The following is a 26,025-nucleotide window of genomic DNA, read 5'->3' as shown; positions in this document are numbered from 1 at the left end:
CTTCACTGCCAAGGCAACGCTGAGTTTATTTTAATCGGCTATATCAAAAAGCCTCCAGGGGAAATGATAGCTCTGATATAGCTAACACAGTTAATATAAGTAAGTGAAAGGCATATTTCTCTATCTTAGCATAGAGAATGTTGTCATGAAGGCCTTAAAAAAACCCCACTCAAACTTGATTATGGAGAGAATGAGCCTCTAAGTAAATCCGCAAATCATCTAAATATGCTATCAACAACTCGTCCAGAAAATCATAGCATGCACGATTATATGTCTTTCAAAAACTGACAGATTGTTTACCAATCCTAAAGGCGTTACTGCATATTCAAACTTTCACAGAAGGACATTTTTGTATAAACAAAGCTGTAAGCTTTTCTGAAATATTCCATAGTAAAAATTAATATTTTCTAAGAGTTCAAAAATTTGGAGAAAGGGGTAATAATCCTCAGGATTACCTGAAGGAAATATTCCTATTTTTGAAAAAAAAAAAAAGCTGAGTGCACAACTAAGGAAATCAGAAGAGCAGATAAAGCCTTCCTGTAAAGTCTTATTAATATCTTAAGAAAGTTTCTTTAATGTCATTCTTAATAAATCTCATTTCAGAGAAATGTGTTCTTGGGAATAAAGACCTGTAGTTGTACCCTGGTACTAGTCTGAGTAAAGCAGTGCAACTAGAACAACTTGATGTCAATGTATTTTTTCCGAATTTGGGCTCCACTTGGCTTTGAGTCGCCCTAGGCAGAGAGACCCTAAGGGGTGGAGATTGCATTAATTCCCAACAATCCAGATCTAAAGCATTTAGGGAATATACTGGTGAAATTCACATTCCCTGAAATACTTCAGATAAGGGGAATTAGCAAGCCACCCTTGGGCAGAAGGGCCAGGCTCTCCTTAGTATAAACACTGGCCTCATATGCAAGGCTGAAATTTTTCTCTAGCAATGAAATGCAACCCTGCTTGCTTCCAATTGTACAGAGTGGGTGGGGGAGGGAAAAGAAAGGAAAAGGAACAGTGTTGCCTTTCCTTCCCAAACTGCAGTTTTATAAATATTTGAAAAATGTATATGGAAAAGAGAATCAAATTAACTTTTGAAAAATGCAGATACATCATGACTATAAAGAAAAGTAAATGCATTTCATGCAAGTGATTATGGGTATACACATTGCCAAGTGGAACCATTTTAAATAAAAAAAGTAGTGTATTGTGTTTCAAGTTTGAAACCCATTTTTTAAATTCGGAACAGTTCCTCTGCGTTCGAAACATGCTGTTTAAATCACTTTAAATGACTCCCAAATTCGAAACAAAACCATTCTGAAGTTGAAATATTTCCTAAGTGACCAATCCCTTAGACAGCATTTTGAATTCAGGACATGCATTTTGAATGTAAGATAAACATCAAATGGCGTGTACTCGGTATTGAATTTAAAATATTTTGCACAACCCTACCAGACAGCTAATAATACAGAGAGGAAAAAACAGAGAAGGCCAAAGAAAAGAAAAGTAAGAAGTTAAAAGATGGATAGCGGGGATGAATCTGGGGAACATAAAGCAGCAGCAGGTCAGGAAAAATGTTTAATAAAAAATTATAGACTGCGAAGGAAATGGATCATTAAGAAAGTACTGAAAATAAAAGAAATGGCTCTTGTTCCAAGTGATGGAAAGAGCACTAGGGTGGGGGAAAGAAAATTAAGAGTCAAATATTGCAACAGGGTAGCTAGCTTATATACAATGGAGAGAAAAAAGATAAAACAAGACAAGAAGATAGCATGAAGAAACCTAAAAATCAGAATCAAAAGCTAATGACAACCATCATGAAAAGCCAGCACATAGGCAGAGAGAATGAATCACTAGCATAGTCTTCATCCATTTATCATTCTTATACATTTGGCTAAATATTACAGAAAGTCAATAAAAACAAGGTTTTCTTCAGTTCTCTCTCTTTTTAAAGCATCATTGAAGGAGTGACAACAATATTAATGATAAATTGATATTTCAGGGGACATAAGAAAGCCAGTTACTTTAAATCATTTCAATAAATGTAATCAAATAATGTCAAACTGCCCTGATCGATTTGATTATATTGCCATCAAGTTGCTGTTGAACCACGCAGATATTCTCCAAGATGATCTGTCCCTAATCACCTGTCCTTCAGGTCTTTTAATGATGGTTTTAGGATGATTGACTCCCAAAAGCAGACATTGTCTATCATTACAATTGTCTCACTGATAATTCTATGCCTGGTTGTTGTACCTATTATGATTAGTTTGGTCTTTCTGTTTAACTTTAGTCCCATTTTTATTGTACTTCTTGATACTATTATTTATGGTTCAGTCAGCCAGATGTTCAGACTGCATTTGGCATTTTTATCCACCTATTAAGTCCTTTCCAAGGACCTAGGATAGTCAGATGTGGATATTGATGGTGTTAGAGACATTGTTGCAGGATGGAAGCTGTTCTGAGTGAAATTGCTTTTTGCAAACTGACGGATGGTAAATTTATCAGTGCTGATGGACTTTAAGTGGTGCTCCAGTGGTTTTCGGATTGCACCCAAAGTGCCTTTTTATCTGAAACGGCATAGGATTTTTTGTTTGAGCAGGGATTGGACTAGGAAACTCCAAGGACCCTTCTAATCCTGTTATTACTGTCGGCATTACCTTTGCTTTCTTTTGCCACAATCATTCTATTTCTATTTGCAGGTCTTTGTATTATTATTATTGTTATTATTATTATTAACAAAAACAACAGTGTACACAGCAAACGAGATAACTGCTGGGTTTCATATCACAAATCACTAGTCGAACACTTCCCAAGTGTTTAGGACTATGTGATGTATCGGCGGATTATGCGAGAAGATCCCAGTAAGGTGGCCTTCTGCAGCTGACCTATGGTGATTTTGTCAGCGCCAATTGTTTTAAGTGCTTGCCTGGGTCTTTAGGCACAACATCCAGTGTGCCTAGTTCCACTGGAACCACCTGCACTGGTTTACTCCAGAGTCTCTGCAGTTCGATTCTCAAGTCCTGATATCTGGTGACTTTTTCAAGTTGTTTCTCGTCGATTCTGCTATCATCAGGTATGGCAATGTCGACGATCCACACTTTTATTATCATCATCATCATCATCATCATCATCATTATTATTATGAATCTTTAGTGAGATTCACAGCCTTTGGGGCTGGTTGATAGCTCAACAGCTCGAGTCCTAACCAAGGACCCAGGAACTGTTAAGGCAGCATCGGAGGATATAAGCTGTTCCAAGTAGGGTGTTTTTTTGTAGAATCAGGGTATTCAAGTCTGAATAATAACAACAACAACAACAATAATACTATTGATACTAATTCTAATAATGATGATGATGATGTGTGCCAGTCAGCCAGATGTTCAGACTGAGTTTGGCATTTTTGTCTACCTATCGAGTCTTTACCAAGGACCTGGGATAGGCAGATCTGGATGTTTGATGGTGTTACAGATATCTATTATTATTATTGTTGTTGTTGTTATTGTTGTTATTATTATTATTTCATTAAACATGAAACTCAGTCAACTGAACATTTAAAAATGTATCACAAATGTCATTGGCTGGTGCTGATGGTTGATACAGGTTGCTGCCAGCATCCTAGATATCATCATCATCACGATCATCATCCATTACACAGTCAGCCAGATGTTCAGACTGGGTTTGGCATTTTTGTTTACCTATCGAGTCCTTACCAAGCACCTGGGATAGGCAAATCTGGATGTTTGATGGGGTTACAGATATCGCCGCAGGATGGAAGCTGTTCCAAGTAAAGCTGCCTTCTGCAATTGACTGATGGCGAGTTGTCAATGACAATGGTGTTCAAGTGGTGCTTCAGTTGTTTTGGGACTGCACCCAAGGCACCTATTACTATTGGTACTACCCTTGCTTGCCTTTGCCATAGTCGTTCTATTTTGTATTTGTTATCTTCTCCAGTTCTTTCTCTTCTCTTCTGCTGTCTCCAGGCACTGCCACATTCACTATCCAGATTTCTTTTTGTCTTTCTTATCGACAACTGTTAAGTACGGGGTGTTATGTGGCAGGTGCCTATCTGTCTGGATTCTAAAGTCCCAAAGCAATTTAACTTTTTCATTTTCTATGACTTTTCTATTTTATGGTCCCACCAGTTCTTGCTTACAGGCAAATGATATTTCTTGCAGATCTTCCAATGCACCATTGTTGCTACTTTGTCATACCGCTGCTTGTAGTCATTTCATACAATCTTCTTGTAGCAGCTTACCAAGTGGTCCACTGTTTCTTCAGCTTATTTGCATAGGCAGAACGTACTGTCTGTTCCTGTCTTCTCAATTCTGGCTTTGTATACATTTGTCCTTAAGGCTTGGTCTTGCGCAGCCAGACTTAATCCCTCGGTCTTTTTCTTTAACTTTCCTACTCTTAGCCATTTCCAGGTCTTGTTATTATCTGCTTTCCCTTCTATTTTTTTTAATGTACTGGCCATGTAGTGCTTTGTATTACCATGCCTCTATTATTATTAAAGTTGTTGCTGTTGCTGCTGCTGCTGTTGTTGTTGTTGTTGTTGTTGTTAATCTTTAGTGATATTTACAGCCTTTGGGACTGGTTGGTAGCTCAACAGCTCGAGTCCTAACCAAGGACCTAGGAACTGTTAAGGTAGCATCGTAGGATATAAGCTGTTCCAAGTAGGGTGGTTTTTTGTAGAACCAGGGTATTCAAGTCAGATAAATTCAGAATTTTCAAATAGTGAGGTAGCCCTTTAGGTATTGCTCCAAGGGCTCCAATTACAATTGGGATAACACACAATTTCTTCTTCCAAAGTCGCTCAACTTAAATTTGTAAGTCCCAGTATTGTGTGATTTTTTTTCTTGCTGCTTGTCTTCAATTCGCGCATCACCAGGTATTGCAATGTCAATGAACCAACCCTTTTTCTTTTCAACTATTGTTATGTCAGGTGTGTTGTGGGCCAAATGCCTGTCAGTCTGAATTCTGAAGTCCTACAAGATCTTGACTTTTTCATTCTCCAGAACCTTCTCAATCTGATGTTCACAGTAGTTGTTACTATACTCAAATACACTTTTGGCACAGTTTCCACTGAATGATTTTAGCAACTTGGTTGTGGCGTTCTGGTTAGTCAGTTTGTGAAATTTTGCGGTACCCACTGAAATGCTCAACTGTTTCATCTTTCTCATTACAGAGGCAGCATTTGCTGTTGGTGGTGACATGCTGAATCTTTGCCTTCATGCAATTTACGGTTAAGGCTTATTCTTGAGTAGCCAAAATAAAGCCTTCAGTTTCTTTTTTCAGTATTCCTGATTTTAGCCAGTTCCAAGTAAACTTTTGGTCAGCTTTGCCTTCAATACTTTTCAGGTATTGGCCATGCATACTTCTGCTTTTCCAATTTTCAGTTTGCTTCCCAATTGCTTCTTATTTGTATTCAGCTTTTGACTTGGTTGTATTCAAAAGGTCTCCTTTATGTATTTCCTTAATCATTAGCGCTTCACTTTTCTGGATGTAGTCATTCAAGCTGTGTCGTCGTCGTCATCATCATCATCATCGATTTAATCTTCAATTCAATTCACAGTCTGGGACTGGTAAGAAGTTAACAAGTCCTAACCAAGGACCTAAGAGCTGTTAAGATAACATTAGAGTATATAGGCAGTTCCAAGTAAGGAGTTTGTTTGTTTTTTGCAAAGTCAGTATATTCAGACTTAATAAATTTGAAATGTCCATGTATCAAGCAACCCTTTGGGGTATTGCTCCAAGGGCTCCTGTTACTATTGGTACAGTCATTGATTTTTTTCCTCCACAATTGCTTAACTTTGATTTGCAGATTGTGATATTTCATTATTTTTCCCAGCTGTTTCTCTTCAATTCGTGCATCACCTGGTATTGCAATATCAATGAACCAGATTTTCTCTTTTCTACAATAGTGATGTCAGGTATATTGTACACCAGATGTTTTTCTGTTTGGATTCAAAAGTTCTGCAAGATCTTGACATATTCATTTTCAAGAATTTTCTCAACTTGGTGTTCCCAGTAATTTTTGCTGCATTCCAACCCAAACTTCAGGCAGAACTTCCAATGTATAATTTTGGCAATTCAATCATGACCAGGTAGATAATCAGTCTGTGAGACTTTCCTGCAGCCACTGATAATATATCTACTGTTTCATCTTTATCATTGCATAAGTAATATTTTCTGTTGTTACTGGCATGTTGAATTTTTGCTTTCACAGAATTAGTCTGCAAGGCTTGTTTGTTCTTGAGCAATTATTATCATTATTATTATTAATCATCACACAGTCAGCCAGACGTTCAGACTGGGTTTGGCATTTTTGTCTACCTATCGAGTTCTTACCAAGGACCTGGGATAGGCAAATCTGGATGTTTGATGGTGTTACAGATATCGCCGCAGGATGGAAGCTGTTCCAAGTAAAGCTGCCTTCTGCAATTGACTGATAGCGAGTTGTCAATGACAATGGTGTTCAAGTGGTAGTCCAGTTATTTTGGGATTGCACCCAAAGTGCCTATTACTATTGGTACTACCCTCGCTTGCCTTTGCCACAGTCGTTCTATTTCTATTTGTAGGTCTTTGTGTTTTGTTATCTTCTCCAATTCTTTGTCTTCTATTCTACCTGCACTGCCACATCCACTTCTTCTTCTTCTTTTTCTTCAGCGCTTGTCTCGCGCTCTGGCGAGGTCCGCTAATGTCCTTGAGTACTGCTTCCACGCCTCTCTGTCTGCCACGTATGTCGGGTCTGCCTTCGCGATCTCTAGATCGGCCTTGATCGTGTCCATCCAGCGTTGCTTAGGTCTACCACGCGGTCTCGCTCCTCCGACAATCACCTTCATCGCAGATTTGATGATGGATTCTTCCTTGGCGCGACTCACATGGCGAACCATCGTAGCCGGGACTGCCTCATGACCGTGGGGATGGGCACGACGTTGAACCGTCTGCGCACTTCTTCATTCCTGACGCGATCGAGTAGGGTGAGGCCTACCGACCATCGGAGCATTCGCATCTCCATTGTCTGGAGTCTGCTTTCGACTTCTTTGGTCGTCGGCCAGCATTCTGCGCCGTATATGGCCACGGGGCGCACCACAGAGTTATAGATTTTCGCCTTCAGGCGCATCGGCATCTTCTTGTCACAGAGGACGCCCGTGACGGACTTCCATTTGCCCCACGCTGCGTTGATCCTGGCTGCCACCTGTTGCCACATCCACTATCTACACTTTATTGTTTTTCTTATCGATATAACTGTTAAGTCCAGAGTGTTATGTGGCAGGTGCCTGTCTGTTTGAATTTTATAGTCCCAAAGCAATTTAACTTCTCCATTTTCTATGACTTTCTCTATTTTATGGTCCTACCAGTTCTTGCTTACAGGCAAATGATATTTCTTGCAGATCTTCCAATGCATCATTGTTGCTACTTTGTCATGCCACTGCTTATAGTCAATCTGTGAGATCTTCTTGCAGCATCTTACCAGGTGGTTCACTGTTTCTTCAGCTTCTTTGCATAAGTGGCATTTACTGTCTGTTATTATTGTCATCATCCTCATCAATTTAATCTTCAATTTGATTCAGTCTGGTAAAAACTTTTGTTGTTGTTATTGTTATTATTAGCCACCCACACCTCAGTTTGAGACAACTCTATTACCAAAGCTTATAGAACGCTTACATTTTTCAGCTAGCAGAGTAGTGTCATCAATATACCACAGGATATTGATGTTTCTTCCTCAGTTTTGAAAATATGCTCATCTTCTTCTAACCCAGTTTGCCTTAATATAAAGTTAGCATATAGGTTGAATAATTAAGAGGACAGTATACAGTGAGAATATGTCTCGCTCCTCTGCAATCTGAAACCAGTCTGTTTCATCATATTTTGTTTGTAATGTGTCTTCCTGATTTGTTTATAGGTTTCATCGGAGGACAATGACATGTTTTGGGATTCCCCTTTTCTAAATACATTCCGCAGCTTGACCAAGTTGGAGGGTCTACAATGAACTTATTTCCATGTGGCTATTTAGAATCTGGTAATTAGGCTGTTCTGAACAACTAATCCCACACACACTTTTTTTCTTCAAAAGTGCCGAACAGAACACTAACAACAATGGATGTAAAATTTTAAAGTAAGAGAGAGGGAGGAAAAAAAAAACCCTGATTGCCTTACTTCCAAACAAGATTTCAATAGCAGTTAGGAAAAGCACATATAAGTAAAATAGAGTAAAATCCTCTATAAACCAAATTCTTTGTCAAGGTTCAAAATTAGGGAAAGCCTTAATGTAGTAATTTACAACAACTCCATTTAAAACATATAGTTCAAAATCTATCTCTAAATGGAACAATACTGGCATCCAGTGGCCATCACAATTATTCAGAATGGAGTACAAAGCATATAATCATTCCTTCGGTGATTAATAAAATGTGTTAAGTTTGTAATGTAATCTAGCCTCTTTATTTTACATTTCATTACAACATGCAACAAAACCTACCTGGTAAAGCAGTGATAAAATCCCTTTGCAGCATGGGTTTTAAGTAGGAATTAATATGTCCATGCTGATAGTGACACATTCGTGAAATGAGGTGTTCCACAAATTCAACCTGATCTGATTCAGACCACTGGTCAAAATACTTAATACACAAGTCTTTTTCCTTTTCGTAATTTCCTTCAGATGGTCGTTTCCTTGAAACTATTACAGATGAAGTTCCATTGCTTATCTGTATTATGAAAACACAAACAGAAAAAAATGTTTCCTCTTTAACTTTTAGAATACTGTATTGCAGATATCCTATTACAGATATTAATAGCAAATAGCCTAGTTATCCACATTTTGCATGTGATACATTTAGTCTAAACAGTTTGATTCACTTCCAAGAAACACCAATTGCTATGCTTTTTCCCCAATCCTGAATGAGAAATTTCTTATCACCTGATACATTCTTTATATATGTTTCCATCTGGTTTTCATTATAAAAATTAGCAACTGAAATACTGTCACTAGATTTATTCTACCCCCTCCCCCAATACAGAATAAATACTTCATTTTTAATAAAATTCTTGACAGTAATTAAAAGCCTTATCTATTTCATCATAGTAACTGTGGCTAACCAAGTTGTTACTAACATGCACCATGTACTAAAGTACAAACTTCAGACATAATATGTAAAGTTTGGGCACACTGTGCAAAGTTTCACACACATTATGTGAAGATGTAGCTTTCTGAAAAAGACTCTAATGCTGAGAATGGGTGGGAAGAATGCAAACAAGAGGACAACCAAGAGCAAAATACTGTAGATGGACTCAGGTATGATGAAGATGAGGGCACTGTTGGGAGATTTGAAAGGACAGGTTAGGGATGGTTCTGTTGGTTGCTAGGAATGGAAAACAACTTGATGGCAGATAATCAATCATTCAAAATACAAATATTTGCCAGAACATTTTACAATTTTATACAAGCAAACTGTTCTTAAGAACTGCCAGTTGTTACAAAAAAAGCTCTAATTAAAAAAAAAAAGGCCTAAATGGATTCGATCATGTACCAAATCAATAAATGTTTGTTTGTATAACCTATATAAAGTCAAGGACTAATTAAACATTGTTGTTTGGTATTGTGAAGTCTGGTTAGACAATTCCAACCTCTACACTGTGAATACAAAATAAAATAAAAATCAAATGTCAAGTAAATGCTTATCTCCACAGCTATTAATCTTAATGTTGGAAAGGTTAATAATGGCAGCAATGCTCATGGTCTCTCATATAGCCGGTGCACATCTCTATTTTTGTACCTACAGCACCACCTAGTGACTATAGAGAACTATGAGATCAGCTGCAAAAGAAAAAAAAATCAAAGAAAGTGAAGAGAATTCAGAATATGTAAGCAGAGAATCTGGAATGTAAGGAAGGTGGGCATAAAAATGAGGAACCCATAGTATGGATCAATGTACCCGTTAGGACAACAGACTAATAAAGAACTTTGGATGAACTTCTTGGGGCCCAAGTGATCAAGCAAACATTTTTTAGCAATTCTATCTTGTTTATTATTAGCATTAGCAATATATTCAATAGTATACTAAATAAAACCAGCATCAAAGAAAACACTTCCACAATAACTATGTAAAAGAGGGGTGTCAAACTCACGTCATCACGGCGGTGTCACATGATGTATCGGAACTTTTTTCCCCTTCATTAAACCAGGCGTGGGCATGATGCATCTGGTCTGTGGGCTGGGAGTTTGACAGCCCTGATGTAAATTATTAAAGATAATATTAAACATAAGGAAATCTGAATCAAGCCTACCTGCCACAATGTGTTTTTCTTTGGAGACTCATCTTCATTCTGATCCTCCATTACTGATGTGTTCTGGGAAAAAAGAAGAAATACACATGTATTTTCTTCTGTGAACTTTTCAATATGTCACATCTTTTTTGAGACATACCCGCACATTATACAATCCTACAATAGCTGCTACACATAGTAGGAGAATTGCTAGCCATTATTTAACTTTACTACAAATACAAGTGTTTATTAAAGGGGGGGAGGCATTCTTTTTTAATAGCTGAAATGCAGCATTTCAGTAGTCCATCTTAAATGAGAGCCTAAAATAAAGTCATTAATGTGTAATAAAAGCTACTAAACTGTTTGCCTGCAGCACTATCACATTTATCTAACCTTCTTATCGGATTTAAGACTTGGATTTCAAGTCAAACTTCTCAAAATATATCTACAGCAGTAATTAGTACATGAAGATATACACCAAAGCAAGGAAGAAATATCTTATTTTGGGGAACAAGAGAACAGGAAACACCGAAAAAGCAACAGCAGAAAATAATTCAAACATAGTCGTGTGAAGAAGCAGCCCCATGTAGTTTTTTTTCAAACACATATGGATATAGTAATATTTTATCTTTATTCAAACAGTATATAAAAATAAAAGTGATGTAATTGTACAAAACTATGAAGAATAAATGTTGCAATCATTTATTTAACGTCAAATTAATAGACATATCATTTCCTTCTGTGGAAAAAATAAAGACACCCATTGGCAGAAATAGTATGTGGTACTGTTCCCTTTGACACCTCATACCTTATACCAGGGGTGGGCAATTAATTTTCTCAAGGGGCCACATAGGAAACTGGGACTGTTGTGGAAGGGTGAACCAATAGGGCTCTGAAGGTGCAAAGGCACATACACGTGCACATATGTAAACTGAAAAAAAAGCAGTTTCCTTCAAAATAAAAATAATGCAGTTGTATGGCATGCATGATATTCACTTATTTACATTTGATTTCTAACTTCCAACTGACCTCAGGTAGGCTGGATGTGGCATGAGGGCTGTAAAATGCCCGGATCTGTCTTACATTGCAACAGTCTATCAGTGTCTGACATTGACTAAGAGGAATTTTCCCCCTCCATTCCACTATGTAGGATCTTTTCAGCTATGCAATCTATTTCTAGTAACCCTTTTCTTTTTTCCCCCTAGCCATTCCTTGGGGAATTTACCAGAATGTTTAGGATCATAAACATGTTGCAAGGTCCACTTTCGGATGAATTTCAGTCTTCTGACAGTTGTTCTCATACACTACCCTCAAGCACCCTCTGATACATTCATAGTGAAGTCTGTGATGGACAGAGGCTCAGGTCCCAATGCAACCACATAGCCCCAAACCATAACATCCCTACCACCATGCTTTTGGGTTGGTATCAGGTTCTTCTAGAGAAAGGTGCTGTCTTTGGTTTTCACCGAACATGTAGCCAAATAAGTTCATCTTTGCCTCATCTGTTCACAGCACACTCTTCCAGAAGATCTGATCTTTCAACGGTTCATGAGAAAACTTGCCTTGCCCTGATCTTCTTTCTGGACAGCAAAGGTTCCTTCTTGGCACACCTCCCATGTGGATCTAATTTTTGCAACTTCCTTATACTGATAGAACCATACATTTTGATATCAATGGAAGCAAGAGCTCCTATAGGTCCCAGCATGAAATTCTAGGGTTCTTATTAGAGATTTCTTTTAATATCATGTGTTCTGCTCTTGACCTGAACTTGTTGAGGCAGTCTGGCCTCTGGGCAAGCTGACAGTTATTTGAAAACTTCTCCACTTATAGAAGACCTTCTGGACAGTGGAATAATTGATGCCCAATTTTGTGGCCAGCTTTTAAAAACCTTTCCCAAGCTCAAAGGCATCTATAAACTTTATGCTGGTCTCAGAGAGTATTTTCAATGTAAGCATGGTGATATCACACTTGCTTTAACAACAAAGAGCAACTCAAGGTAAATGTCTAAGGTTTCAGTAAGACCCGTTCCTCCCTAATGATGTTCTAATGATTTGCATCTGATGTGGACAGTGCACTTGATTCTAATTTTAGTTACTTCAAGTAGTGATAAATATACACGGAGTTCTCAATTTATGACTTTTATTTAATGATGGTTCAAAGTTAGGATGGTGCTAAAAAAAAGTGATTAAGCCCAGTCTTCACACTTTCAACTGTTGCAGCATCCCTGCAATCATGTAATCAAAATTTGGGCGTTTGGCAACCGGCATGTATTTATGAGAGTTGCAAGCACTCCAGGGTCATATGATTACCATTTTCAACCTTCCCGGGAGACTTCCAACAATAAAAGTCAATGAAGGAAGCGACTGTGATTCACTTAATGGAGATTCATTTAACAATTGCCGCAAAATAGGGAGTGTGATTCAGTTAATGACTGCATTGCTTAGTGACAAACATTCAATTATAGTCATAAATTGAGGACTACCTGTAGAGATTTTACTTATTCTTTTTACACGGAAAATCTGCATCTAGAGTTATTTAAGTTATACAATGGACTACAAGATGTAAGTGGTGCATGGTATTTATTATATCTCCCTTATTTGTCAATATTGCTGAAGACCAAACATCTGTATGTTGAAATATGTTGGAAAAAGTCAAAAAGTTTCACATGACAACTATTTAAAGACAATGGATGATCTTAAGATCTCTCTTTGTCTGGAAAGAAATTATGAAGAGCCAGTCTACTCATCAGCTTGTCATTTCACTAGAGCCATTGACTTCACTTTTAAGCAAGCAGTCTTTAGTTCGCTATTTCTTCCCCATAAGTCTTAAATGACTTTACTCTGGATACTGAATCCCAGCTACAGTTGAGCAGTCTCTTTCTAATGAACCTGACTGCCAATGAATTATTTTATAAGTCCATTATTAACATCATCAACCCCCAAAATAAAATATAATTAAATATAGCAATTTGCAGAGAGAGAGAGAGAGAAAGAACATACAAAAACATTAACAAATGGAAATCTAGCTAAATATCATTTATAGTGTATTATTATAGTCAAATATTAGGATTGCCAGCTAAATGACATAGATATTATTGCAGGTATGTTTTACAAGTGATTGCAAAGATACGGCTACAATAAATGTTAATGTAAGAAAACTTGCTGAATGTCCTCTAGGACTATTGAGAGTAAGATGTCAAAGCACAGTGATATGAAGATTCAATTGCACTTAAGTACTGTAATCTTAAGATTACTAACTGTGATACTTTCCTACTGTATCTAATAGTTATAAAATTATTAAACTGGCTCCCTTATTCAACTTCAAGGCTCGTTCTGGTAAAGTCTGAATTTTCACATCCAACACCAACAGAAATTCACTAACCAGCCCACTGACCCAATAGAAACAAAATTTAAAAAACCCACCTGCTAAAATGCTCATTTGAAAAGATTAAGGTGTATGTATGTATGTATGTATGTATGTATGTATGTATGTATGTATGTGTATATGCTTCCCTGTGGCTTTGAAAACCACTTCCAGGATTTGAAACATAGCACTCACTTAATCCTATCAAAGTCTAGATTTTTCCTGCTTTTCTACAAAGTTCATGATCTTCAGGAGTCCATAAAAGAATAGCCAAATTAATCATTTATAAAAAAAGTGCTGTTATTATGGGTTTATTAGCTAGTTTTGGGGAGGACATTTCATTAGTCTTCTATTATGCCTAAACAGCCTTCTACATAGCATTCACATAAATATTAAACATCATTATTGTGTCCATCAGGTGTTCTACATTTATTCTCAAGCTAGTATTGAAACATAATCTGTAGATGAAAAAAATGAGATGCTGATTACCAACAAAAACAGTGCTAAAATGTTGCCCAATATAGGCATTTTAGATGGTTCATCCCTCTCTTGCTTCTTGAGCTGCTTTCATCCCAAGAACGGTACCGGTATCAAACCGGTAGCTCAGAGGATCAGCTGTGAGGAACTGATTCGCTCAGTTGATCAGCTGTTGGGCCCACCTGCCCAGGCTCTAGTCTGTGCTTTATATCCTGGTTTTCAAGCTGAGTTGATTTGCACGGCACAGCGGATTGCTGTATGTCAACTATTTAACACACAGAGATTGCTGGAGAAGGTCATTAGCAAACGCTCTGTGCGCGGTTGAATCGCATCCTTGCTTTGCACCATTCAGAAGACAGGAACTTAAGATTTCTTTAGGCATTTCTCTGAAAGTACAAACTCTGAAAACTGAGTTTTAGTGTCCACATAAACAACAGAACTGCATTCACTTCCACTTAAAGAAGAATACTGCACCTGATCCAACATTTATTAAAGGAGGACCCTGGGCCAGACTGAGAGATTTGTGTGAATGATTTCTGCTCCTTTAAGATTTTTCACATGAACGCAATACATGGATTTTGAGAAGAATAAATAGGTGGGATCAATGTGCAAGTGCCACTTTTTACTCAATTTCAAGCCATTACATATACAGGCTAATGTAAGAAGGCTAATCTAAGAAACAATGTACCAGACACTTGAAAAACCACATTTAATCTTGAAAGAACAGGTGGACTGAATAGAAAGAGAGGGAAATGGAATACAACAGGGGTGTCAAATTCACATAGTCACGACAGCATCACGTGACATATTGGGACTTTCCCCCCCTTTGCTAAACAGGGCGTGGGTATGGCCAGCACGTGATGCATCTGGCCTGTGGGCTGGGAGTGGACAGCCCTGGAATACGAGTTCTAAAAGAACCCATTGAAATATTTATAGTGATGGAATTGTTAGTTCACAATTGTTTAAAAGCAAAATTCAAATTAGGTGTCTGCTTTCATTATCTCTGTGTATATATATTTTATTGATTTACAAATCTCCATTCCAGGGGCCTTTGTCCTATGTTGGAATACATTGGGACTGGCTATATCTACTGTTGTGGCATTTTATACAACCATTCGAACCAAGTCACCTGCAAAGAGAAAAAGAGACACTGAAAAACCTTAATGGCACAGGAATCAGAGGTAGATATTTGCTCATAATCAATTGTGATATGGGAATAATCAAGGAACACCCCCCGTCACACACAATCTTCTATACTAAATTCATGAGGGACTGGAAATTGTTTATCCTGCTCCCTCCATAATGACCGTCATGTGCCTCACCGGGGGTGGGTGGGGGGTAGGAATTCAGCTGTTCAACGCCTAAAGGGCAATAATAAAGAGGGTGCTATTTTAGTTCTGAATTTAAGGTTGAACTGGTGCTGACAAAAAGTATTCAGAGCCCTTTAAAAAAGCAATTTCAACTTCAAACAGACTTTAAGAAAAGCTCTGGACTAACCATGGCACCACTGCACCTCAGATAGCATCTAAGATTTCCCATCAGTCAAAACACATGTAATACAAGTTCAGTATTAATATGCTGTGTATATCAAAGTCATACTATTAAAATATAAAAAGTCATTATTTGGTCATGTACTATGGAGACATTTATTTGAGACTGTGCAGAAAACAAGATATAGTACAGATGCCACTTCAATTATGAATCAATTTATCACAGCAATGAAGATCACAGCTCACTAAAATAACCTCATCAGCTACAGAGATGTTTCCCTTGTGAGAGCTCTGTGTAAGAGTAAATCACAAAGTAAACTGTTGAAAAACAAATTAACTGAAAGAGCAACAAAAAGGATTCCCATGGTCAGGATTTGAGTACAGTTCTGAAGTACCATTTGGAAATGCATATTCTTTAGACCCCAGATAGCTATCGAGTATGTGGACATCTGCAATATTTCTAAATGGTGTTTTTGGAACCATGAAACAAACTGCTCTTCTTTTTTTATTAATTCATTCAATTCAGACAATAATGCTGAATACCTACAAGATTTGGACCCCTTCCTCCCCCCCAAAAAAGCAACATAGTGGCATTTTGAACGAGAACTGCAACTCACCCACACTCAACACTTCTAAATTATATTCTTTAAGCAGGTCAATGTATCTGTGATTTCAAACAATTTGCCACTCAATAGCTTTCTGAAATATAAGCAGCTGACCATGGAATCCACTACCTTTCCCCCCCTGCCCCCCCCTCCAAATGAGTGGAAGGGAAAAAAATCCGAAAGCTAAGAATAGGAATGCCTCTTAGCCGGCTAAAGGAAATACTTGAATACTCGAAATCACAGGAAATACTGTGATTTTTGCCATTGGTGCTAAAAAGGACCACTTGAACGGGTGTCTAAATTCTGCATTTCTCATATTCACTGTTTTGTTATTCTGAATCTAAAAACAACAGCACTTTAAACATTAACCACGCAGTCAAATTTTGCAGAAAGAAGTTTGAGTTTAACCTTGTACCAAAGTTTCAGTTAGTTTCTGTTCTCTTAGGAATTTATTTCAACATATCATTTGGCCAGGGATGCATGATTTATTTTATATAAATTCTGATATCATGAGGTTCTCACAGGATGGTTGTTGTGGGAAAAATAGGAGAAAGATATGTTGGATAGGTTTACTGCCTTGAGTTTTTTTTTGTAAAAATGGGAAATGCGGGAAACAAACAAACAAGACACTCCAAATAAGCATTTCCCCCCGAATCAGTTCCATAAGAATATGACATTTGGTTTAGTGGTTAAGGCATCAGGTTAGAAACCAGGGGACTGTAAGTTCTAGTCCCACCTTGGGCACAAAGCTGACCTTGGATGACCTTGGGCCAGTCTCTCACTCTCAGCCCTTGAAAGGAAGTAGTGGGGGGAACAGTCATAACTCTGAGGATAGATTATAAGTAACTATTTTTCCCCCCCAGATGGAATGATAGTTAAGCATCTGGTCATTAAGCGAGGGTTACCTGTATAGCTTACTAACAGATCTGTTTGTAAGCATCCACAATAATATATGTCATATTTTCTCAACATCGTCCCTTCTTTATTGTTCTTTCATCAACTTTATTAAATTTCCAAAAAAATATAAGATAACAAAAGAAAAAGAAAAAAAATGGGGGAGTGGGGAAAGAATAAAAAATAGAAAAAGTGACCAAAAAATCCTCCCATTTGCTTGTATTTGTGGTATAGCCCTATTATAAGGGGGCGGGGGGGAGCCATCTGTCCAAAAATGCAGCGGTTCTGCTTCAGACTTCCAGATTGAGATTTTGCTCCCAGAAAATAAGAGTTGCTATAGCCCAGTCTCAAAGGGTAAAATTTGCTTGCCATCCAATATGAAGTTTGCCAACTGATCAAATGTTGCATAGATAAGAAAGAATTCCACAATCTTATTCTGTGAATCTAGCTGTAGATTACCTAAACAATGCAGAACAATAAAAGACCATGTATTACAAAATAGAGTAAAAGGCAGAACTAAAAGAAAATACAAATCCTATTTCTGATCCATCCTTACAATTTACCCCAATCAGACTCACATATGCGGTTCTCAATTGTACTGTTTTGTTCAAATAAAGAGCTGTATTTTAACGCAATAGTTAGCTTCTGACCACATGAGAAATATGTTGTTTTAATACGGGTAATCCTCAACTTACAATCGCAATTGAGCCCAAAATTTATGTTGCTAAGTGAAACATTTTTGTTAAGTGAATTTATCCCATTTTATGACTTTTCTTGCCAGATTTGTTAAGTGAATGATTGCAACTGTTAAATTAATAACACGGTTGTTTAGTGAATCTGAGTTATCCATTGACTTTGTTTGTCAGACAGTCGCAAGATGACTCCTGAACACTGCAACCGTCATAAATGAGTCAGTTGTCAAGCATCTGAATGTAAATCACCTGACCACTGGGATGCTCCAAAGGTCACAAGTAACTATTTTCAGTGCTGTTAACTTCAAATGGTCACTAAAGGAAGTGTTGCAAATCAAGGACTACCTGTATAAGGTTCCCAATAGGCTATTCATCTAATGTGTGGTTCAAGATCTTTTATAGGTCATATAATTCATACACACACACACACACACACACACGCCTGGGATTGGCATTTGCATCGTTAAGTTGATGCTGTCATAAAGCGAGTCATCCTGTGACCAGACCTGATTTTATGACCATTTTACCGTGCTCATTTAGTGAATCACATGGTCATAAAACAAATCCAGCTAGCCTAATTAACTTTGCTTTTCAGGAGTTGGTTGATTGCAAAGTGTAACATGACCACAAGATGCTGCAAAGGTTGTAAATGCAAGCCAGGCGCCAGATGCCCAAATTGCGATCGCATGACCATGAGAATGGTGCGACAGTCATAACTTCAAGGATAAGTCATAAGTTGCTTTTTCAAAGGCCCCTGGAACTTCAAACTGTCATTAAACACTCAAGGACTATCTTTATGTCATCTATATTTGGGGCTCCACAAATACAAGAACGGCCCCAACAATAGCACTAGCATGACGTTACCATGTTTGGGTTATGAAACGTATGCAAGAAAGTAAGCAGAATCAGAGAGTGTCAAGGATTCCTCAAATGCAAGTATATTTGTCCTAAAGAACTCATTTAAACCTTCCATATTTAAACATTGTTTCTAGCTGCTCAAATCTCATTGATAAATGCCACCCTAAAATGCTTGGGCATTTCTGTGTTTCAATATTTAGCAATTTATAAGGTGTGCTTGCTTATAGTAACGCATCCATTTCAATGTGCCAGCCTTACTAAAGGTAACTATTCTCTTGAGCTTCTGTATCCAAACTTTTTTGTGTGGCAACCCTTTTAATTTGGGTTACAGAGACTGTTGGACAAGAAACAAGGGAGACAGACCACAGCTCTTGATATAATTTGTCAATTGTGCAATCCAAGAGGTCTCCTGAGATTTAAACACAATTTTGGGAGTCTGTCAAGTTTCTATAGCATTGATTTTGCACCAATAATTGTACATCTTAATTTTAGACGAAGAACAAATTGTATTAATTCCCAATTCAGCTCCCAAATGCAGCAACAGAAATCTTTTTATCCACAGCTAAACTACTTCTCAGATGTTGGGATTGTATTTGTTTTAGTAATGGTATGTGTTTTAAGCCTCAAACTCAACTCCATAGAAAAGCATAGTGGTAACCCTCCTAATAATGTCTGACAATAGTTTCCATTATGCAGAAGGGTCAGGAAATGGAATGAAAGACTCCATTTTATTCCACAAATTCCTAACAATGAGGAAATTCAGAACAATGAGAAACAATGAGGAAACATTGAGGAATTACAGTCATTTTAACATCCCTACCACCAGTTTTGGTGGCTCATAAATGATGGGACAAATGGCTGATAAGATGTGTCATGGCCAGATATTGTCTGCTCCCTTGTTATTCCATGATAAATCAAACACATAAAGGTGTTGAGTTGTTCTGAGTTTTACATGTCTATGGAAATTCTCAGGCATCCAGGTCATAGTTGTCCCAAAGGTGCTTTTTCAAGAGGCAACCGGACTTTCTTCTTGTTCTGAGTGTTACATTTGCATTTGATAGCTGTTCACTGCAACACTCCAAATGAGGTCCAAAGAGGAGGCTATGCAAATGAAAGAGGCTATCGTTCGGCTGAAAAAAATAAAATATTCCACCAGAAAGATAGCAAAACATTGGAGTGGCCAAAATGTGAAACATTCTTAAAAAGAAAGAAATTAATTGATAGGCTCAGCAACACCTGGAAGGTCTGGAAGCCCACGGAAGACAACTACACCAAACTTGATGATCGCAGAATTCTGTCATTGGTGAAGAAAAGCTCTTTGACAACAGCTATCCAAGACAAGAACACACTTGAGGAGGTAGGGGTATCAAAGCCTACAGTCAAAATATGGCTTCATGAATGTAAATACAGAGGCTTCACAACAAGATCCAAACCACTGGGAACGCTCAACAACAGAAAAACCAGACTATGACTTTGCAGAAAACACCCCCTAAAAAACCATTTCCCAGTTCTGGAATAAGATTCTTTTGACTGATGAAGCCAAGATGAACTTTACCAGGGTGATGGGAAGAGGAAAAAGTATGGAGAAGGAAACGTATGTCCAGTTTGTAGTGCCTTATGAACGGGGATGGGGAAGACCATGTTGCTGCCCTATAGATATCCTTGATAGAGGCCTGTGTATTCCATGCAGCCATTGTGGCTGCGGTTCTGGTGGAATGGGCTGTCACTCACCTGGGTAATGGAAGGGCTTGAAGCTCGTAAGCGTTGGCGATGCATGCCCATATCCACTGGTCTATGGTTGATGGTGTAACCTTGGTACCTAGCGTGGGTCCTCCTAATGTCCAAGGTGGGTCCTCCTAATGTCCAAGGTGTGCCATATTTAGTTCAGGGCATGTGTTGGTCTCGGACAAAAGTCTGGTAAGATTATTTCCCGTGCCCTGTGGAACGGGGAATTCACCTTGGGAAGGAAGGAGGGATCCAGCTGCAGAACCAACTTATTTGGATAAAATAAGCAAAGTTCCTCTCTTATGGAAAGGACTGCCAGCTCCAATATCCGTGTGGCTGAAGTGATAGCTACGATGAAGGCCATCTTGAAGGTGAGGAATCATAGGCTGCCTGAATGTAACAATTTGAACGGCTCTGACATGAGCGCTCGTAGTACTTTAGGCAGGTCCCAGATGGGGTACCTGTATATCACTGGAGGCTTCAGGTTGGTTGCACCTCTAACAAAACTGCGCACCAGCAGATGTAGAGCGATGGACTCCAGATCCCCACAGGACAATACTGAGGCTTGTCTATGTATGGTATTGGGGTATAGACCTTTTGTCCAGCCACTCCTGAAGGAATTCCAAGATTTGGGCCGATACCATGGTAGGATTAATGTGACCTTTGGAGCACCAGATACAGAAGGTCTTCCAAGTTACATGATAGATTCTGTTGGTCGAAGGCCTCCTAGAGGCCTGGATTGTCTGCATGACCCTGTTGGAACAACTGAGGTGACTCAGAGCTGTCCGCTCGAATGCTAGACAGTCAGTTGGAGCCATTATGGTTCTGGATGAAGCAAGGCTTCCTTGCTGAGGGAGATTCTGTCCTGGGGAATCCTCCAGGACCTGGATATCGACAGGCTAACCAGATCTGCGTACCAGAGATATCTGGGCCAGTGGGCAGCTAGGAGCAGGATCTCTGCCTTTACCGCAAGTACTTTCTTGATTACCCTCGGAATGAGAAGAAGCAGAGGGAAGGTGTATAGTAGACCTCGGGGCCACAGACTGCAGAGTGCATTGGGCTCTTTCCACCTCCAGTGCTGTAAACCTGATGTAAAAACTGGGTAACTGGGTGTTTGATGGGGAAGCAAACAAGTCCAGGATTGGGGTTCCAAACCTTTCTGACAGCTCCTTGGATGTTGGTCTGGATGTAGGCGTCGATCGTGGCTCTGCTGAGCCAGTCTGACTGTACATTTGCTGTCCCCAAGATGTGTTCCGTCCTGATGGAGAGATGTTCCTCTACCCAGAGGTCCAATTGTTCAGCCTCTCGCATGAGGGATCTGGAGTGGGTGCCCTCTTGGCGGTTGATATGGGCCTTGGTGGCCACATTGTCTGTCAGAATGATTACATGGTGTCCAGAGATCATGTCCTGGAACCTTCTGAGGGCCAAGTGAGCTGCCTTGAGCTCCAGCCAGTTGATGTTATTTCTCAGGTCTGATTGAGACCACTGCCCTTGTGCCAACTGGGATTGACAGTGCCCCTCCCGCCAGAGGCTGGCATCTGTGAAAATGCATCCCTTTGTTAAGGCCTGCAACATCCACAACTGGAGTGATTGCAGTATGTTTGGTGGGACTTGGACCCTGGTATTCGAGTTGCTCCGGCTGGACCATTGGTAAGGCAGGAGAAACTATTGCAAGGTTCTGGTGTGTAGCTGTGCCCAGGGTACAATCGATATGCAGGACACCATTTTGCCCAGGAGCTATGAGGGGAGGGTCAAGGATACAGTTCGGTTTGCTCCGAATCAACCCAAGGTTCTTATACTGGCCTGATGCTCCTGGGACAGGGATACCTCACATGATCTATGACTGCCCTCAGGTGCAGTAGTTGGTTGGTAGAAGATGGATGGCTCTTGCTGAAATCCTGTAGAACCCGGATTGTGGTCTTCAGATCCTCTGCTGCCCGGATGAGAGAGGACTGTATCAATATATCGTCCAGGTTAACATTGGACACTCACTGGAACCACCCTGAGGTGTGCTGAAAGTGCCGCCAGCAATTTGGTGGTCCTGGGCACTAGTGTTGTACTGCTGTCTCCATTAGGCTACTTTTTGCCTTGTCTCTTGAGATGCGGCAGTTTATTAAGAAACTCGGGGGTGTGGAGAGGAATTTGAGGGTAAGACCTAGTCTCACCATATTCAGGACCCAGGTGTCTGTAATGGTTGCTTCCCATTGATTGACAAGTAGGCTTAACTAGGAAGGTTGGACCTGTTGTCACTTGGTGCGGCAGAAGGGGCGACTGGCTGTGCCCCGAAATGGCCGCTTGCCATGGAAATGTTGCCCATTCCTGTCCCTGAGTCCGGACTTGTCTAGTTGTCGGTCTTGTCTGTGAGTGTACGCCCTCTGGGATTGAGGGGGGCCAAACCCCATGTCTGTGGACTGAAAGGAATGTCTGCGAAAATAGGGTGATGGACAGCGGTCAGCTCGCCTCTAAACTGAAGGTAGGATCTTCCTCCTGTCCTTAGTTTCCACCAACATGGGCTCTAGGGCCTCTCTAAACAGCTTGCTACCCTTGAAGGGAGCAGAGGCGAGTTTCCATTTATACTTCATGTCTGCCTGCCACGGCAGCCGATGGGCTGCCACCAAGGCGGCAATGGCCCAGGAAGCAAACCTTGCAGCATTCAAGGTGGCATCCACCGAGAATTCCATAGCCACTATCAGTTTGTTGTTGTCTTGGTACAATTGAATGTCACTGGGGAAGCCCTCTCTTGTTTCTGGCAAAGCCAGACCAATGATGCCCTGTTGAAAATGGGCGTTGGTTCTTACCTGATATGCTTCTTCTCGTAGAAATGCGTAGAGCATCCATGGACTGGGAAGTGCTCTAGTCTCGCGTTATACAGGCTGAGCTGTAATTGAGGGAACGCCCTCCTCCTCGTGACTCCTCCTTGCGTTCCCCTCCCAGTTTAGCGAAACAAGAGGACAAAACTAAGCCTCTAACTCAATTAAAAGATTCAACTCTTAACAATAGTAATAATAATAAAATCATTGGCCGAAACAGGATTCCCTACCAGACGGAGATAGAAGGGTGGGGATGGATGCTCTACGCATTTCTACGAGAAGAAGCGTATCAGGTAAGAACCAACGCCCATTCTCCGTAGAAATGCTACGAGCATCCATGGACTGGGACATACCAAAGCATGTGTGTCCTACGGGCGGGAGTCCGTCTGGGTCGGAATCTCCTCTGACTCTCTCGCCACCTGCTGAAGGACTCGCCTACCAAAAGATGCCTCAGCGGAAGCATAAGTGTCAATTCTATAGTGTCTAATAAAGGGAGATGAGGAAGCCCAGGTGGCCACCCTACATATGTCATTGATGGAAGCCTGAGTGGCCCAGGCTACCGAAGTAGCCGCACTCCTGGTAGAGTGAGCAGTGATTCCACGAGGGACCGGTAAGGCTTGAGTTAAATAGGCCTTAGATATGGTAGCCCTGATCCATCGTCCTACAGTAGACGGGGAGACTTTGCAACCCAGCGTCTTTGGCTGAAAGGAAATGAAAAGCGACTCAGACTTTCTAATGGCCTGAGTACGATGGATGTATATGCGGAGGGCTCTGCGCACATCAAGGGTGTGCCATAGCCGTTCCCTCTCCCGTACAGGCTTCGGGCAAAAGTTAGGCAGGACCAATTCCTGTGCTCTGTGAAAAGCCGAATTAACCTTTGGCATTAATACGGGGTCAGGTCTTAGAATCACCCGATCAGGATGGAAAATACACAGGTCTTTTCTGACGGATAGAGCTGCAATTTCAGATATCCTTCTTGCAGAAGTAATGGCCACTAAAAACACCGCTTTAAAGGTGAGGAACTGAAGCGAGGTCTCCCTGAGAGGCTCGAAGGGAGGTTTGGTTAATGCCAACAAAACTTTATTAAGGTCCCAGGTAGGGTATCTGTGGACCATTGGGGGGCGCAGATTGGAGGCTCCTCTGAGAAAGGCCTTGATACGAGGATGGTGGGAGAGCGGCACAGACGAGTCACCCGATATAACCGTTGAAAGAGCCGAGACTTGGCGTCTCAGAGTGTTTGGAGAGAGACCTCTGTCTAGACCGTCTTGCAAGAAGGCCAGAATTTGCGCCACGGAAGGAGAGAGCGGATTGATAGCAGATAAGCGGCACCATTTGGAGAAAGCATTCCAGGTTGCATTATAAATGCGAGTGGTGGAAGGACGCCTAGCTGCCAAGATGGTATCGATAACTTGAGACGAAAAACCCTCTGCTTTTAACTTTTCCCGCTCAACCTCCAAACGGCTAGCTGAAGCCACTGTGGATTTGGATGGAGGAGAGGGCCCTGAGACAGGGAGACTTTGTCCGCCGGAATCCTCCAAGGAGGGGCCACCGACAGGCCGCGAAGGTCCGCGAACCACGGTCTCCTGGGCCAGAATGGCGCTACTAGGAGAACCTCCGCCTTTTCCAGAACCAGTTTCCGAACCACTTTGGGGATTAGCGGAAGGGAAGGCATAGAGAAGGCCGGGAGGCCAGGGGCAACGGAGGGCATCGAAATTCTCTGCTCCGTTGGTTGGGTAGCGGGAGAAGAACCTTGGCGTCTGAGCGTTGCACGGAGAAGCAAAGAGGTCTACTAGAGGCTGGCCGAAGATGGTCGTTGCCTCCTTGAATAGAAGAGGATGAAGACGCCATTCCGCTTGGTCCAGCACGGTTCTGCTGAGCCAATCCGCGTGCACGTTCGAGGCTCCCGAGATGTATTCCGCTTTGATGGACAGAAGATGTTTTTCTGCCCAGCGACAAAGACGTTCGGCTTCCCTCATCAGCCGAAGAGAGTGAGTGCCCCCTTGGCGATTGATGTGCGCCTTGGTTGTAGTGTTGTCGGTGAGAATCAACACGTGGCTTTGCTGTACCTGAGGAAGGAAGGCCTTCAGAGCCAAGTACACCGCGTGAAGCTCCAACCAATTGATGCTGCATCGCTGTTCGGTGGCGGACCAAACGCCCTGAGCCGAGAGGGAGTGAAGGTGCGCTCCCCATCCTAAGAGACTGGCATCCGTGGTGAGCGTGACTCTTGGAGGATCTTTGAACAGATGGCCGTTGTTGATGGAAGGTCTTGTCCACCATAGAAGGGAGGTGAGTACTCGTGGAGGGACCCGGACCCTGGTGTTGGAGTTGCTTCGCCCGGAACGTTGGTACGGCAGAAGGAACCACTGCAGAGACCTAGAATGCAAGCGTGCCCAAGGAATAATGGAAATGCAGGAAACGAGTTTACCCAATAGCTTGGATAAATCAAGCAAAGATACCCTGGGAGACTGCCTGATGGCCCTGATGGAGGTTTGGATGCTAATGAACCTATCCTGGGAAAGGAAGACCTTTTCCCTAACCGAATCGATGATGGTTCCCAAATGGGCTATCCGAGTGGAAGGAGTAAGTTGACTCTTTTCCCAGTTTACCAGGAAGCCGTGAACCTGCAACACCGAAAGGGTGGTGTTCGTGTCACGTGAGGCCTGGGTTTGATTGGCCGACACCACTAAAATATCAAGATAACAATGAATTCGGATTGGGACGTGTCTGAGGTGAGCCGCTAGAGCTGCTAGTACCCTAGTAAAGGTCCTTGGGGCCGAAACCAACCCAAAGGGGAGAGCTACATATTGAAAATGCTGATGATCATAACAAAACCTCAAGAATTTGGAGT

At 40.7% G+C, this 26,025-nt stretch overlaps 1 protein-coding gene across 6 annotated transcripts in view; it reads right to left on the bottom strand.

Annotated features, from left to right (window-relative positions):
- Positions 1-26,025, bottom strand: part of FBXW11 (F-box and WD repeat domain containing 11) — a 99,656-nt gene that overhangs the window by 26,454 nt on the left and 47,177 nt on the right. For all 6 annotated transcript variants that reach the window (XM_026668546.2, XM_026668544.2, XM_026668545.2 and 3 more), the window contains 2 exons: positions 10,285-10,347; positions 8,480-8,705 (listed from right to left, as the gene is read on the bottom strand). In XM_026668546.2, the coding sequence (XP_026524331.2) occupies positions 8,480-8,705; positions 10,285-10,347 (289 nt within the window). The remainder of the gene's footprint in view (positions 1-8,479; positions 8,706-10,284; positions 10,348-26,025) is intronic.

Source organism: Notechis scutatus, chromosome 1, assembly GCF_049901735.1.
Source record: "Notechis scutatus isolate UNSWTSFEM ecotype Mainland chromosome 1, rNotScu1.2, whole genome shotgun sequence".
In the NCBI taxonomy this organism is placed as follows: domain Eukaryota; kingdom Metazoa; phylum Chordata; class Lepidosauria; order Squamata; family Elapidae; genus Notechis; species Notechis scutatus.
The sequence above is the reverse complement of the archived record's forward strand: the minus strand, read 5'-3'. Positions and strand labels throughout refer to the sequence as shown.